Here is an 18338-nt window from a genome sequence, read left to right on the forward strand (position 1 = left end):
TTTACATTAATGTAAGACCAAACAATCTAAAAAAAGCTTTTAAATTATTTAAATCATTTCCAGTTATTTAAATTTAACTTGAAGTAGGTAGTGCCAAATTAATAAAACTATCAAGTTAATCCTTAATTTGGTACAAACTTCTAAAGGTCTAAATTTAAAAGATGAAGTAAGTTATAAAATGAAATAAATATATTTTTATATAAATTGTTTAATTCTTTTGTAGTGTATTTAATATATTTATCAAACATACATGAATTTAAAATTAAAATTTTAATGTGATTGATATCTTTATTGGCTGTTTATATTTAAATTAAAAATATTAACTGCTTACTTTTATTGTAAGTTAAATGTGATTTCATGTACAACAGTAAAATTTATGAAATCAGTGAGTTGCTCAAGTAAGTATACTGTCTGCCCGAGAGAATAACATGTTAGATAACACATAAGATGATAACATGTAAGAGGATAACATGACAGCATTTTCCTGAAGGATTACAGAAAAACTGTGATAAAATCTTTGTCAGAGCAGCATTACAAAGTTTTAGTCCATATTAATACTTAAAAATAATAATTATATGAAATATTCACTATGTGAAGATAGTAAATAAAATAGGTACAGAAAGAAAAAATAGTTTTGAAGGTATTGTTGATAATAACTATTTAAGTAATCATTAAATGATTAATCCAGAAATTTCAGGATTACCAATTAGTATTATTTAGTAAATATTACTAATTATTTATATCATTAATAGATTTAATAATAAATAAGTAATAAATTCTTATTCTTTATTCTAGTTATTTTTTAAAATGATAATTTTTTAGTTGTCTTAATAAAATTGATCAGAGGATCTCTTAGATGATAAGATAATTTATTAAAAGTAGAAATTAAAGCAAAATCAGGATCTTGTAGCTTAAAGTGTTACACTATGTTAATGTAAAAATAGTTCTGTTATCTGGTTTGATACAAGTAAATATTGTTATTTTTTTATGAATAAATGCTTATGTTATAATTTTAATTTGCTAAAAATCAGTCTTCATAAGTTATATTTAATGCCACCAATGTTAAATATTCTCTGTGATTGAGTATTAATTTTACTTCTTTAAAAAACCAGCAATTCATTAACTTAATGCTAACTTAGTCTTTTGAAACTTGGTGTGCTGGTTTTGTTATAAAAATAATTTTTATGTAATGAATGAAGTTGCTATACTTACTTTAAAATTATATGAAGATTGTTAACAAAAAAGATTTTCTTGTTATGTTAAGATGTAATTAGAAAACCACACATAGGATAACTTTGGCAATGCATTATTAAAGTATTATTAATTTTGATATTATGTAGTCTTTAATAACCGTACTTACCTGAATATAGATCTAGGGTTTTTCCTACATTTCCTCCCATAAAATGGAGGTTCAACCTATAATCAGTGGTTGACCAATATGTGGGGTTGACTTACATTTAAATATGGTATTTGGCAAATATGGTATAACAAAGATACCTTACTTATATAGAATGTCTTCAATGTATTGCTCTTATAAACGTTGTTTACAAAATATCTAATTTTATTTTTTTAAGCTGTAAGGAGTTAACTTTATTTTTTCATCAATTAATTGGATAAATATTAAATGTTAATATTAATCAGTGAACAAAATTAATGTATATTTTAAAATACTTATCCTGTAAATGATGCAATTTTTGTGTCATTTAGTATTGAAATAATTTGTTACAGGCCTGATTATGTAAAATTAATACCACATGAAGGAATGCCATGTGTTGATGATCCAAGTATTCATGGAAATTTATTAATTAACTTTCATATAAAATTTCCAATTTATCTACCAAAGAGCAGTAAAATTATGATTAAAAAAGCAATGGATGATGCTAAACGGAGTGGCACACCTGGTTCTCCTGATCACATTCAACGACTTATATTTCTTGATAAATTGCAGAGAATGACAAAGGCATCAGATTCTTCCATTTTTAATTTTCAAAAATAACTTTGCTAATTTTAAATAAATAAAAATCTCTACTTAAATGATTATCTGATGTAAAGTAGGAAATATTTTATTTTTAAATCTTCAGATTTTAATTTACTAATAAATTATATTTTTGAATAAGTTGATTAGTTAATATTGATTTTAAAAAGAATACTATATAAATACATATATTTTTTTTATGTAAATGTATTAAAAAGTAATCAATTTGATATAGCCTTGATAAATATATTATGGCTGGGAGCAGAATAATAATAGTAGTTGAGTGATGCTGAGAATGTACAAGACTACACTTCATTTGCACTCATACATATCATCCTCATTCATCCTCTGAAGAATTATCTAAACGGTAGTTACCGGTAGCTAAACAGGAAAAAGAAAAGAAAGTTGAGTGATGCTGAATGAATATACAAATTTTACTGTCTGTTACTTGCATTGTGATCCATGTAAATTATACTAGCTCATGATATTTTTGCTGATGAGTTTGAAGTTCATTAAGTTAGTTTAATAACAGCAATAGGTAATTTTCTTATTCAGCTTATCAAAACAAAGATACCAAATTAAAAAACTGATAACACAGTTGTAGGACTTTCCCATCATGCTGCTTTTTTCTGATGCACAGCATACACACACATACAGACACAACTTAATTTAAAATATTTATCATTTTATTTAAATAAAATATTTTTTTTAGAGCTGTATATCAGTGCTACACTAGCTGTATATCTCTTTCTTAAGAAAAGAAAAAGTGTTCAAATCTGTGATTATGTGGTAATATTGAATTACTTCTTTTGTGAAGCTTAAGATTATTCTTTGAGAAAAGTTAGTATTTGTGAAATACATTAAGAAGTTCACATTAAGATTTATGAAATTTTGGTTATACTTTAGTGTATTTTACTTTTGAGTAATCAATCATACTAAACATGCATGCTACATTTTTGTAAGCATTAGTATAATCAAATCTTGATTATGGGAGTGTGGTTTCTCTTCTGTTTAGTCATCTGCTTTGATAAGATTGGATTCATCCAGAATTAAATAATTCTGGATGGATATGAAGATTACTTAAAACTTGTACCAAGCAGCTTGAAAGCTATAAATGTACAGAGAATAAATGGCCATAGTGAGAATTTATCCCAGTCATCCATTGTTTAATGCTACTTTATAGTGCTTGCTAAAGGAACAGTATGAATTAGAACAGTCACCATTATTTGATGTTATAGTTGATCACACCTTTTTTTCGGACCATTTTTTCGGAGCGACTGGTAGCTGCCTAAAAGACGTTGCCTTCACTGCATCCATGTGTCATGGCGTAGACTGCCCATCCTGTCTTCAGTCCCATCTAGACCACAGTTCATCACACCTTTCTTTTTTCTTTTTCCTGTTTAGCCTCCGGTAATTACCGTTAAGATAATACTTCAGAGGATGAATGAGGATGATAGGTAAATGAAGTGTAGTCTTGTACAGTCTCAGTTCAACCATTCCTGAGATGTGTGGTTAATTGAAACCCAACCACTAAAGAACACTGGTATCCACAATCTAGTATTCAAATCTGTGTAAAAATAACTGACTTTACTAGGACTTGAACGCTGGAACTCTCGACTTCCAAATCAGCTGATTTGGGAAGACGTGTTCACCACTAGACCAACACTGTGGGTAGTTCATCACACACCTGGAATGTCTATTCTCTACATCCTTTTTTATGCATTACTTACCCACTCTGGTTGGTGACTTATGTAATTTCAACTTTTCTTTATTCACTTATTACAAAGATTCTACTTTGCTTATTTCACAACATTAACTCCCATGAAATTTTTAGCAGCATTAAACTTATTATTTCACTACTAGACCTAAATATGAAGATTTTGTGGTTGTGCATTACTTATTGATAGGATGTAACATAGTTATTTCACTTTTCTGTGGTATGTAGTATTTTTTTATTATAAAATAGTTTGATATCTGTACGTTTGATATCAAGTATTGATACTAATAGTAAGTTTGATACTAAGTATTTAAAATTACTTAGTTACATCCACAGAGGATAATGATTTATATGGATTTTCAGAGTGCTTTATAAACATTTTCATATATGTTCTTTGAAACAATTGTCTCCTTCTATGAATCATTAGACCTTGCTGATGGTGAGGGGGCTTGAGTGCTCAGTGATACAGAGTAGCTGGACCAAAGGTGCAACCATAGAGAGATATTTGTTGAGAGGCAGCAGCTCTTTCAGTAGTTGTTAAGGGCGTAGGTCAGGACAATTTAAATGGCCATATCAACATCACTCAATCTTCTGAGTACTGTGCAGCTGAAAGCAATGGAAAACTACAGCTGCTTTTTTTCCAAGAAAATGTAGCTGTCTGCACTTTCATATAACAAAGATGGAGATGCCTTCCTTAGTAAAATATTTTGGAGGTAAACTAGTCCCCTGTTTGAATCTCCAGGTGGGGACTACTATGGAAGGGGTCACCACAAAATTAAAAAATTACATTCTATGAGTGAGAGCATGAAATCAGAGAAATCTCTAACTTCACGCTCTTTCAGAGCGTGAATTGTGGGTGAATACGGACCGGACAAAAGGATTGAAAGAGGGGATCGACTTATTGAGTTCTGCACAAAGTGTAATTTAGTAATTGCCAATACCCAGTTTAAAAATCATAATACTCGTATATACACATGGAAAAAGCCAGGTGATACTGAAGGTATCAAATAGATTATATCATGGTGAAGCAAAGATTTAGAAATCAATTTGTTGACTGCAAAGATTTTTTTTATCTTGGAGCAGACATTGATAGCGACCATAATTTAGTGATAATGAAATGTAGATTGGGATTTAAAACCTGAAGAAAAGGTGTCAGATGAATCTGTGGAATTTAGAGAAGCTTGAGGAAGAGGAGGTAAAGAAGATTTTTAAGGACATCGCAAGAGGTCTGAGTAAAAAAAGTAAGGTAGAAAATATAGAAAAAGAATGGGAGAATGTTAAAAAGGAAATTCTTAAATCAGCAGAAGTGAACTTAGGCGGAACAAAGAGAACTGGTAGAAAACCTTGGATATCAAAGAATATATTGGAGCTGATGGGTAAATGTATAAAGTATAAGAATGCTAGTGATGAAGAAGATAAAAGAACTATCGACAATTTAGAAATACTATAAACAGGAAGTGCAAATTAGTGAAAGAAGAGTGGATTAAAGAAAAATGTTCAGAAGTGGAAAGAGAAATGATCATTGGTAAAATAGACAGAGCATACAGGAAAGTTAAGGAAAATTTTGTGGTACATAAATTAAAATTTAATAATGTGTTAAACAAAGATGGTGCACTGATTTATAATACGAAAGAAAAGGTCGATAGGTGGAATACACTGTAGAGTTATAGGGAGGAAATGGATTCATTAGAAACTGGTGTTATGGAGGAAAAAGAGGAGGTCAAAGAGAATGAAAGTGAGGTACAATACTGAGATCTGAATTTAAAGAGCATTAAAAGATTTGAAAGGCAGAAAGGCACCTGGGATAGACAAGATACATGCAGAATTACTGCGCAGTGCAGGTGAGGAAGCGATAGATTACATAAACTGGTGTGTAATATTTATGAAAAAGGGAAAGTTCCATCAGAGTTCAAAAAGAGCGTTATAATCATGATGTCAAAGAAAGCAGGAGCAGATAAATGTGAAGAATACAGAACAATTAGCTTAACTAGCATGCATCAAAAAATTTTAACTATAATTCTGTACAGAAAAATTGAGAGGAAAGGGGAAGAAGTGTTAGGAGAAGACCAACTTGGTTTCAGAAAAAGTATAGGGACAAGGGAAGCAATTTTAGTGCTCAGATTAATAGTAGAAGGAAGATTAAAGAAAAACAAACCAACATTCTTGGCATTTATAGACCTACAAAAGGGATTCAGTAACGTAGACTGGATTAAAATGTTCAGCATTTTAAAAAAATTAGTGTTCAAATACAGAGATAGAAGAACAGTGTTAACATGTAACAAACAGCAACAGTAATAATTTAACAACATAAGAAAGAAGCTGTAATAAAAAAGGGAGTCTTGACAAGGATGTTCGCTATACCTGTTACTTTTTAATCTTTTCATAGAACTAGCAGTTGATGTTGAAGAACAATTTAGATCTGGAGTAACAGTACAAGGTGAAAAGATAATGATGCTATGATTTGCTGATTAAATAGTAATTCTAGCTGAGAGTAAAAAAGATTTAGCAGAAACAGTGAACGGTATGGAAGAAGTCCTCGCAAGAACTACCACATGAAAATAAACAAAAAGAAAACGAAAGTAATGAAATGTAGTAGAAATAACAAAGATGGACCACTGAATGTGAAAATAGGAGGAGAAAAGATTATGGAGGTAGAAGAATTTTGTTATTTGGGAAGTAGAATTACTAAACCTGGATGAAGCAGGAGCGAAATAAAATGATAAAATGATTATAAAATGCCGAATAGCACAGATAAAATGAACCTTCAGTCAGAAATACAATTTGTTTGTATCAAAAATTAATTTAAACGTCAGGAAAAGATTTTTGAAAGTATATGTTTGGAGCATAGTTTTACATGGAAGTGAAACTTGGACGATCAGAGTACCTGAGAAGAAAAGATTAGAAGCTTTTTAAATGTAGTGCTACAAGAGAATGTTAAAAATCAGATGGGTGGATAATGTGACAAATGAAGAGTAGCAGCAGCAAATTGATGAAAATAGAAGCATATGGTTAAAGAAGCATGTAGTTAAAAGAAGAGATAGATTTATAGGCCACATTTAAGGCATCCTGGAATAGTCACTTTAATATTGGAGGGACAGGTAGAAGGAAAAAATTGTGCAGGCGGGTAACATTTGGAATATGTAAAATAAATTTTTAGGGACCTATGGTGTAGGGGATGTACTGAAATGAAGCGACTAGCACTAGATAGGGAATCTTGGAGAGCTGCATCAAACCAGTCAAATGACTGAAGGCAAAAAAAAAAGAAACAATTGTGGCACAAAAGTAGTGAGATGGGTAATAACATTTTTTTTCTAGACTCCAGAACGTTGTGGAACATCTGAAAATAAGAAGGCTGATTCAACAGAAAAAGAAGCGTTAGTTTTATCAACAGTTATGAAGCATAGTATCACGACAGACTTCAAAAATATAGTAAAAAAACTCATCAATGAAAATTGATAGTCTAATTGGTGTAATATATTTGGAAATAAACTCTACTGCATTAAAGACATAGTTTTACTCTGGCATATTTCAGTCACAGTAATTAAATATAAAGAAGTTTTTATATCTTGGCTTAGGATAAGATGCACACTCTTTTGATTTATGGATTTCTAAAGATTTGTGGAAAATTACCTAGTAGGTGATTGTTGTCTTACCATACATTTACTTTTCATGTGTAAACTGTATAATTCAGTAAGGTGGTAACTGAACTTTCATACTACCTTACTTCTATTGCTTGGTACTGACATTGACATGATAATTGGAATCTTTTGTTTATTTGACAGGTATATTTAGCTTTGTAATGCAGAAACCTTTATTTGTCATTTCAATTTGTTTCATTAATTTTGTTTTTATTATTTCATATTATTGAGAGTTCTTTATATCTTTCTTCATTTTTGTTTTATTCTTGCCTTTTATAAGAATAATTATGTGCTGACTTTCATTCTTCCAAATACTTGTTTATTATTAATTAATCTTTCAGTAATAAAATATTTCTAATATTTTTTATCCATCTTTCACACATTTCAGTTTCTTTTAATTTTCTTATTCAGTGACACCTTAATTAATTATATGATTAACAATCAGTTTTTATAATTATTATAATAATTAATTTTTTAAAATTAATTGCTTATTTAGTAATATTTAATTATTTAAAAATTTTAACTAGTTATGAAGTGTGTATGTGTGTAAGTGCACAAGCGCATGTGTAATGTGTGTGTGTGTATATATATATATATCACTGTGACATTAATTTTGTATTACTAATCTTGATGTGGAGGTTTTACACATTAAAGAAAAAACATATTTTATTTAAATAAAGTAATTTAATGTTGAGTAATCCAAATAATTTAATATTAATAATAATAATAATAATAATAATAATAATAATAATAATAATAATAATCTTTGTACATCATATCTTAAAAAACATTGATGGAAAATTATTTTAGATGACATAATTAATAATAAAACAAAAAATAAAGTAGAACATTAAGGAGTTTTGAGTGAACTTGTTCATTATCATCTTTTTATAATAAATAAAAACTTTCTACAACCTCTGTCCAGAGGTCTGGTGAAAAGAAGGTTGGACATGTAACATATCTGAAATTATTCTGGTATATAATTTTTTTCTTTGTGTTTTTTGCAACTATGAACATGACTTAAAAATAATTTATGATTTATTTATTAAATATGAACTAATTCATTCCATAATGCAATGGAAAATAAAGCAGCAATTGTTTGTTGAAGGTAGATTGTTGGTAGGCTGTAATGAAGCAATTGGTGGGTTACCAGAATTAAAAAGTTAGTTGCAAGACTGAATTTGGTAAAAGGTCAGTCAGAAAACTTTTTACGAGAGAACAAAGTAATTGTAGAAAGCAACAATACTGATTAACAGCATTAAAAAGTAAGTTTTGTCATAGCAAATTTTATCAGTAACAAATGTAATTGAGCATTTCAAGTTTGAGTCTCTGAGTAAGACATTAACAAATAGAAGTATCCATACACATGCAGATAGTATAGACAGTTATCATCTGATTTTAGTGGTATATGGAACTAGTTCAGTAACAATGGAAGCATCAAAATATTATGCATCCTTAAATTTAGTGCTCCTTTAGGTGTTCCGTCTGCAATGAAACCAAACTATCAGGTTGTAAGAATAGTGTTAGTAGTCTGTCAACATAGTCTTGACATTGAATAAAACATTAACATTATTCTCAGGACATTTTACGGTCAACTTATTGCCATTCTTTATGATATGAAAACTTTTTTGTATACTTCTTTCATTTTTATCCTAAAAGTTTGTACCGTTCAGGAAGCTAATGATGGAAACACTTCATACTAATATAAATGTAAACCTATATTCATATGGTGATTTCAGCTTCATTGATAGACTCCTAGTTAAATTTATATTTAAGGTAGGTACTCTTAAAATAATTTTTTTTAATAATTTAAAAATGTTTTATATTTAAATCAATACTATATACACAATACTTATAATTACAATTACAATTATCAGGTTATATATTTTAAAAAAATCTATTTTTTTACATGTACAGGAGAATGGTAAATTTAAGTCAATGAATTTTCATCTAAAAATTCAGTACATGATGATCCAGTGTATCCTTGTTGACAAAGACATAAAGGTTCTCCAAGAATAATGTAACATGTGCCTCCATTTTGGCACAAACCTTTTGGACAATGCTTTCTTCCAAATCTGAAACATATGAAAATATTACTTATTGTTTAAAGTGTATTATTTGATATTTTAGACTTTTTAATGATTTTAATTACAGAGGTCATTTGCCACAAAATGGAAAAAGAGTTATCCATACATATGCAGAAGTTACAGACAATTAATTATCATCTGATTTTAGTAGTATGACCAGTTTAATGACAATGGAAGCAACAAAATATTATGCAACCATAAATTAAAATTTACTTGCTCCTTAAAGTGTTCTGTCTGCAATAAAACCAAACTCTCAGGTTGTAAGGATACTGTTTATAGTTTTGCCAACAATTATCTTATTGTTTTTTTAACAGAAAAAATATGTGTTATTTTTATTAACAGGAAGAATTTATATGCAGAATTAAAAATAAATTTTTTTTAGGTATTTATAATTTGAAGGGATTTTAGTGGTATAAACAATTTTTTAATGAATTCAATAAAAGATATTTAAATATCAAAATTTAATAAATTGCTCAGTTAGCTGTTGTATTCTTTACAGAAATTGGTAATTATTTTTTTTTTAATTTATGCTCCTGGCTTGAACTGTCAGTATTCTGTATTAGTATTATTCTGCAAGTAAAAGCATGGATACTGATTGATTAAAACTTAGTCATTATGAAACAAAAAATAATAATTGTAGAATTATGAATATCAAATGAAAAAAAACTTTTTACTTTCAGTTATTTAATTCTTAACTTCTGAAAAAGTTTTTTACAGCATCAATAACCTCATGTATACTTATATTTTCTGAGTCAAATTTTGGTTGGAAAGTGTCCATTTGATCTTAATTTTCTATAAAAGAGTACATTTGGTGATAATATAAAATTAATTTTCTTGTACATCTGAAACTATCTGAAAAAAACAGTCTTAAAGATTGAATTTTTGTCTCTAAATTGTTAATATCTCTCTAATATCATTAGACTAATTGTAACAAAATAAAATTCACTTATACTTAATCTTAAATTATAACTGAAAATCATTACATGTATATTTGTCTGAAATTAAAATTGTCTAATTAATCCTAAGAACCAATCCAAGGACAGATTAAAAATTCTATGGGCTGAGCTATAAATGTTTTTTTTTCTGGTCATCATTATTCACAATAATTCCTTAGTATCATATTATAAATTATATTAATTCAATAAAGTAATACAGATTAAATTTATGGATCAAATTATTTTTTTTATAAATGAATTAATACTTAATTTTTTAGTTTATTTTTACTTAATTTTTTTATAAATGAGGTAATTTTTAAGAAAAAAAATGAAATTAGAAGAATGTTGGAGCCATAATTTAACTGAGAAGCAAATTTGGAACAACTATAGCATCACAAAAAATAAAACCAGTTTTTCTTCAATTAAACTAATTAATTGATTGTAACTTTTATTTATTTTTTTACTGTTAAATATTCATGGCTTAGAATATTTCAATAAAAGTATAAAATAATAAGTGATGTGTGTAATAATTTTATATACAAGATATGATAAAAAAATAACGATAATCTTTTTTTTCAAAAAGAATTTACTTATTCTTCTATATCATTATTGTCTCTTTCAAAGTAGTCTCCCAGAGATACAACAGCATTTCTTCCAATTCTCATAACATTTGTGGAAAACATTTTTTGAAATGAAAAATTGCTGGTTCTTCAGGAAGCTTCCATTGGGATGATTGAACCTTCATTTTAACCGTACCCTCAAGTTTTGTCACCTGTTACAAATGTTTGAGTAATTCTGAGTCATTAACTATCTCGGCTAATAAATTGTTGTGGCAATGTTGGGTTGAAAATTTGGCAGCTATGGAACAGATTTGGCTACTACTAGTTTCATACCCAAAATGTCAATCAAAATTGTTATGCCCATACATAAGAGATTCCCTCATCTTCAGCAACTTCTCTAATAGTGATTACATGATTATTGATCACAATTTCTTTCGATTTGTCAATATCTTCATCAGCTACTGAAGAGAAGTGTTAGGATATCCTACCATTTTGACTTCTTCAACATCTTTGAACTGTTTGTATCATTCATAAGCCCTTGGTGTTGACATAAAATCTTTGCAAAAGCCTTCTTTTATATCTTCATCACTTCATGCTGTTTATTCCATTTTAAAAACAAAATTTGATACAAATCCTTTGTTCTGTTATTTTCAAATATCACCACCTGTAATAGATACATCCTAACTATTCAGCTGCGAAATTTGAACTGCATGTTTTAATATGGTTGAAAGTATTGATAAATGTTACAGACAGTGTTGACATCGTGAGGGAAAAACAAACTGTGTCAAACAGACAATGCATGCAGAATAGAAAATTTTGTTATTTTTTATCACACCTTGTAGTTATCTGAAATTATCATGAAAATGATGTATAATAAAAAGAACTGTGTACGATATTTACCTTGTTGAAGTTAATATATGGTGACCACTGTGTGTTTTTAGTTCATTCTGTTGTTCACTTGATACTTCAGTCTCTGTAAGAAAAAAATACTGTATTTTTTAGTTACACAAATTAATAAAACTACATTTGAAGTATACCTTGTATTTTTGGAGAAATCATTCAAAATGTTCGTGGTGTTGTAATAACTTCTGTTACCTGCTATTCCTGTTAATTAATTTAATTGGTTTTCTTTAGTTAATTACTGAAAAAATAGTTTTTCTTATTATGCCCATAAATATTATTCTTCTACACTTAGTTTAGTTAAGATACTGATATACATTTACCATATAACAATAAAAAATGATAATCATGATAATAAAATCTTAAAATTGACTAGCACATAACAAGTAATTATTTGCATAATTCTGAATATGTATACAAATTTACATAGGTATGTAACAACATTACTTTATAAATTATTTTTATTTTATTAAATATAAAATTTATAAATGCAGACAAATATGCACAAAGAATTCTCAACAGGATTTTTTTAAAAGTACTTTCTAGACTTTAAAAGAAACATAAGATGAGTTGAAGAAACTTATTAGTCATCATGCTGCTACCGCCAAAATAAATTTTAATTAAATGGCAAATATTATTATTACTGCTACTACCATAAATACACACATCCAATTATAATAACAGTAATATATAATAATAATAAAACTTGATTTGTTTAAACTAATGAATCATGTATTCAAAAAAAGAATAAAACAAAAACTAAATTTTTTTCTATACAAATTCAGTAAAAGCTGAAGTTGATTATGATTGGCTAGTTACAACTATATTTTAAATAATATATAAATGTCGATTTTTTTACAATTCATTCAGTTTTATTTCGTAGAGAAGTAGAAACCCATTCATTGTTACATTATTCCCCATAGACCTGGATGGAGCAAAAACAATTAGATGATGTAAAAGTCACACCACATCATCTGTGTAGCTGGTTAGGGGAAACATATATAGCTGAGTAAAGCATTTAAAAGCCTTCTTAGCACTCTTATCAATATTCCTCCTTTGCTAACTCTTACAATTTAGCCACTGCCAGCAGATGGATCTTCCTCCGAAAGACAACTAGGGCCACAAGAGGTGCATTTCTGCTAGCCGGAAGGCATTAGCACGGAAAGGACTTCAGCGGACAGAGTGAAGGGGATCATACTGGAAGAATGAAGCACATTTGCAGCTAGTCTCCCAAAGTCAGCCCCTGTAATTTTTTTTCAATTTGGTCTAAAGGATCAGAACGCAGTACACAACTCTGTCCATAAATAAATTAACAAATTAAAAATATTACTGCCAATTAAACAATGACCTGCTCGATAAAGAGAACGACACAGCAGCTAGCGACTTTTGTAAATGCTCTGTGATTGGTCTCCCGCTATACTTGCATTCCAGTCCTTCAGTCATGATGCAGTGTTGTTCGGAAGAACATTGTGCTTTGGCAGTGGAAGCACTCTCCAAACATAATGGTTCCACTAGTGTAAAACAACAAGGTTTTTGATGACACTTTGACATTGGAAAGCGTGGAAAGGTTCCCACATGCTAAACAATATTGAATTGGGTCAGACAATTCATGTCTAATGCATCCATTGCCAACAAGAAGCCGCCTGGTCGCCCTTGAACTATGCAAACCACAGAAAATGTACAGTGTGGCAGGAGCTTTTCAGCATACTACTTAGCGTTCCACTTGTTGGCTCTTCAACTGCTTTACTTTTAACCCATAGAACTGTTGGATGCATTTACATGAGGATTTAATGTCCCATTCCTATAAAATGCATATAATGCAACAACTCCATTAGCGTGATTTGAATCATCGAAGTGACTTTTGCAGGCAATTAATTGAAGAAACACTGCAAGTGCTGGATCACCAGCTAATGTCCAATGAAGCACATTTTCATCTAAATGGATATGTTAACAAGCAGAACTTCAGATATTGAGTTGCAGAGTACCTATGCATGTACAATGAGAAGGTACTACACAGTGAAAAGATTACAGTGTGGTGTTAGGGCATTTCGAGTAATTAGGCCATACTTTTTTGGGAATGCTTAATGGTCAGTCTGCTATGGCCACATCAGATCGATATGTGCTGTTGTGAACATTTGTTTATAAGAACTCGGTCAGCATGTGTTGATGTCAATACAAGCCTGATGGAGTCCTACAGAATGCCGCTACCTCCCACACAGCACAAAATTACATGGTAGTCATTTAAGAAATGTTTCCCCAACTTGTCATCTCTTATTTCGAAGATGTTGCATGGCCTCACAGCTTGCCTGATTTATCAGCATGTGATTTTTTTCCTATGGGGCCAGTTGAAAGAAAAGGTTTACATCAACCGACCTCACATTATACAGAAAATAAAAGATTTCATTCGAAGAGAAATTTACATAAATCCAGTGGATTGGCTGAAGAAAGTCATGAACGTTGTGCCTTACCGGTAATTGTGATCACTTGTGTCATGTCATCTTAAAAGGATGAGTTGAAAACTAAATGCTTGTCCTTGTTCTTTACAATGGTGTACCTAGTCAGTATTTCATTTGCAGTTAAAGTGTTCATTTTCAAGCTTTAAATCAGCTTGGAGCATGTTTTCTGCTGCACCTTTATGATAAATAGTTATCTTCTTTCATTTCTTTCTATTCCACACAATCCTCTGTCAAAACACCCATCCACAGCTTCTTTTCATTTCATATTCCAATTACTACAAGGCTTTTTTCTATTGCTCTGCTTTTTTTCTATTCTTTTGGTGATCAGTTTATGATCCTTTCGCTTACCCTTCCCATTATTCCTACTAAGTGTCTTTCCATACTCCTGTCTGCTGTCATTAACTGCTGTGTTGCCATTCTATCCAAAATCGATGTCTTAATGATATATGTCAAAGCTGGCAGAACCAATCTCTTTTATAACTTTGTTTTTAAGTTTATGTTGGCCAGGGGTTTTATAAACTTTGATAGTGAACTATTTCCTGCAGCCTAATATGTACCTTCTTCCTATTTCCAGAGAGGACCCATCAGAACTGATTTTGCATTTAATGTAAATCATTTCACCAGTTCTTTTTGCTTAGATGTTATTCAGTGAAGTAAATGAACAGTAGACAGTTCAGGAAGTAAATTTAAATTTAGAAAGTTTTATTGCTGTCCAACAGCCAAGGAAACTCTTACTATATTTTTTGCCATTTCCTTCAGTTCTTCCAGATTCTAAGCATATATCATCAGCAAAATCTAGATCATTGATTCTCAAATTTGGAACAGTTTTTAATGTAGAATATGAGCAAAAATTAAAATATGATTAGATACTCTGCAAAAAAAACTAAAAAATAATTCACAATTTAGAAGGTGTTAATAAAAATTATTTATGTACATATTGAATAGAATGCAGAAAATTCAGGGTTTTTTCTTTATTTTTAATAATATTATTTTAAAATTATTAACAGGGTAATATTGTTTCTATAAAAGTAAATCTTAAATTCTATGTTAAATATATTGATGGGAAGAGATTTAAAATTTTGTAATAATTTAATTAAAATGCCAACGAAACTATAAGGTCCTTTCTTGTAAGATGAAGAATTGCATTGAGTTAAACAAATGTAGTTCTGTTGTGTATATTGTTATTTTTTAAGAATAATTATTATTTTTATGAAGACTGTCCATTCATAAATATAAAGACATGGATAAATTATCATTTTTAATTGTCTAAATATCAGCCTAATGATTCACACTTACAGGTACCAAAAAATGATGTAACAGCCCATTTTTGAAAAGTTATTTTGATTTTTTGACGAAGTCCCAAGAAATTATATACTTCAGGTGAGAATATATGTTTATGTAAAAATATTTACTAATGAGGATAAACTTAATATTTTTATTAAGGCACTTGTAATATTAATATTTTTATTAAGGGTTTTTTGTAACAAAGTTATTTTGAAATAATTTGATCATCCCAACAAAATTTATAATCTAATAAAACTCAGAATTTTTCTTCATTGACAACTTAAATACTTTCATTATCATTTGTGGGAGTTCTACCTATACAAATAGCAATGTCATATCTACCTGAGAAGCATAATGCAATGGTTTTATCCATATTTAATGTTAGTTGATTAAAAGCCATTAGGGAATACCTTTTTTTTAACTGCTTACTAGAATTTCATGTTCTTTTAAATTATTATTTTCAGCTGTAGATACAGTTTTACCATCTGTGAAGAGGTAAACCATGAATGGCTCAAGATTTCGAGGTACATCATTAATAAACAATAAGAAAAGCAGAGTGAGGACACTTCCTTCTGCTGTTGCGATTATTTTTCATATGCTCTTTGTAATTCCAGAATTTGTATCTTTGAAACATTATATTTTCATTGGATGTATTTTAATCAGTAATCTTTATTTTTTCCAGTTTAATTAAATATTAAAATCATAGCTTTCTAAAAATGTTATATTACTTAATTAATTTTAGATTTACTCACCAATACATGTAGGATCTTGTGTACTGTTCCATTTTCCAGCAAAACATTGTACTGCAGCAAGTTTTGATTGTGTCTTTGGAATGCGGTAGCCATTAGAACACAAGTAATGACAAATTGTTCCATCTGGTAATACACTTTGTGATCTGACTGGACGATGATGTGGTGTACGACAAGTCATATGGCCATTAGCTGGAGCTATAGGTACTGTACATGAAGTTGTCACTGTAAATTAAATGTAAATATTTTCATTACTACTAATTGTTTATTGTGTAAGTAATATATATATATATATATATATATACACGAGGGATATCTCTAAAGTAAAGACCGCTGGGAAATTTCTCTCCTTAAGGTTGGCGAACCTGTGTCGTTCTTGCCCACGCTAGTAATGTACTTACTGCATTGTTGTCTGTAAGTTGTGGCATTGTAATATCTTTGATTACATGTGAGTTATTACATTATAAAATGAATAGGAAAATCGATGTTGCCGTCGACTGTGAAATACGTGGAGTCATACGTTTTTTAAACCATCAAAACGTTAAGCCAGCCGAGATTAATAAGCAGTTGGTTGTTGTGCACGGTGATAATGTAATGAATGAAAAAAACGTCCGAAAATGGTGTGAAAGGTTTAGAAATAACAGAATTAATGTGCATGATGAAGAACGTTTGGGAAGGCCCTCGATAATCACTGAAGACTTGTTGAAACGCGTCGATAATGAAATCAGAAAAGGGCGTCTCAACAATTTCCGACCGGGCCCTTCTTTTCCGTGATATTTCAAGAGCTGCTATTGGTCGCATTGTTCATGACCATTTAGGATTCAGAAAGGTTTGTGCACGTCTTAACGGAACGTCACAAAAAAATTCGAATGGGATCTGCTTTGGAATTTTTGAAGCTCTACACAGAAAAAGGTGATAGTTCTTAATTCCATTGTTACCGGCAATGAAACACGGATTTCGTATTACACGCCAGAGAGAAAACAGCAGTCAAGTGAATAGCATCATCCTCGACCACCAACCAGACTAACAAACGTCAAGCCACAGCCACTTGGACGCAAACTGATGGCCACAGTCTTTTGAGATCGGTTTGGCATACTGCTGATTGATTTTATGTCACGTGGAACGACTATAAATTCAGAAGCCTGCTGTGAAACTCTACGTAAGTTACAGCGCGCCAATCAAAATAGGCGACTTGGGCGGCTGACCGACGGCATCGTCCTGCTGCATGATAATGCACGTCCATATGTTGCGGGTCCGACACGTGATTTACTGAGAACATTTGGATAGGAAATTTACGATCACCCACTATATAGCCCGGACTTAGCTCCTTCTGATTACAATTTGTTTGGGGAATTGAAAAAATTGTTGAGTGGTAAGCAATTCGCGGGTAATAATGAACTTAAAAATGCTGTTAATTAATGGCTAAATGGACTGGCGGCAGAAGATACGACGATTGAAGCTGGTGTATCGCTACGATAAATCTGTTAATTCATGTGGCGATTATATAGAGAACTACAGGGTGAGCAACATAGAACCGAACCCATAACGAAACCGCTACCCAACACTATTTATGAAAGACTTTCTCACAACTAGTGCGACTATTGGATGTATATGTTACTACTGATTGTTGCTGCCGTTTGTCAGGTAGTTACATATCAGTTCAGTATACGTTTGTTGCAGTGCTGTATTGTGAGTGTAGTTGTATTTGTGTAAAATGCTTTATTCAATCCAGGAGAGGATAGTTATAGTTGAGGGCTATGTTCGCTCTGAATCGTTTGAAGAATTGAGTATTCGTAGAAAAATTTCCGAATGCCTGTATCCCAGCGAAGAGTAGCATACACAATTTAGTTAAAAAATGGCGTAAAACAGGTTCGGTTTCAAATGCAAAACGAAATAGGCAACTCTCTGTTAGGCCATTGCCGATTTTGAAAGAATTAATTACTGCCAGTCCAAAAAAATCACTGCGCAATTTATCCCAACAATCTGGTTTTAAATAACACCTTGTAAAATTCTTTATGAATTAAAATTGAAACCATA

General features: G+C 30.4%; 2 protein-coding genes across 2 annotated transcripts in view; one reads left to right on the forward strand and one right to left on the reverse strand.

The window, feature by feature from the left end:
• Positions 1-7148, forward strand: part of LOC142321166 (dnaJ homolog subfamily B member 13-like) — a 43788-nt gene extending 36640 nt beyond the window's left edge. The window contains exons 6-7 of the mRNA XM_075359161.1: positions 1729-1960; positions 7008-7148. Coding sequence (XP_075215276.1) covers positions 1729-1960; positions 7008-7148 — 373 coding nt within the window. The remainder of the gene's footprint in view (positions 1-1728; positions 1961-7007) is intronic.
• Positions 7149-8011: 863 nt separating this feature from the next.
• The window catches only part of LOC142321781 (uncharacterized), a 287603-nt gene continuing 277276 nt past the window's right edge, over positions 8012-18338 (reverse strand). The window contains exons 8-10 of the mRNA XM_075360157.1: positions 16305-16526; positions 11813-11885; positions 8012-9405 (exon numbers count right to left, since the gene is read on the reverse strand). Of these exons, the coding sequence (XP_075216272.1) occupies positions 9261-9405; positions 11813-11885; positions 16305-16526 (440 nt within the window). The 3' untranslated portion in view covers positions 8012-9260. The remainder of the gene's footprint in view (positions 9406-11812; positions 11886-16304; positions 16527-18338) is intronic.

This window comes from Lycorma delicatula, chromosome 3, assembly GCF_047948215.1.
Source record: "Lycorma delicatula isolate Av1 chromosome 3, ASM4794821v1, whole genome shotgun sequence".
Taxonomy (NCBI): Eukaryota; Metazoa; Arthropoda; class Insecta; order Hemiptera; family Fulgoridae; genus Lycorma; species Lycorma delicatula.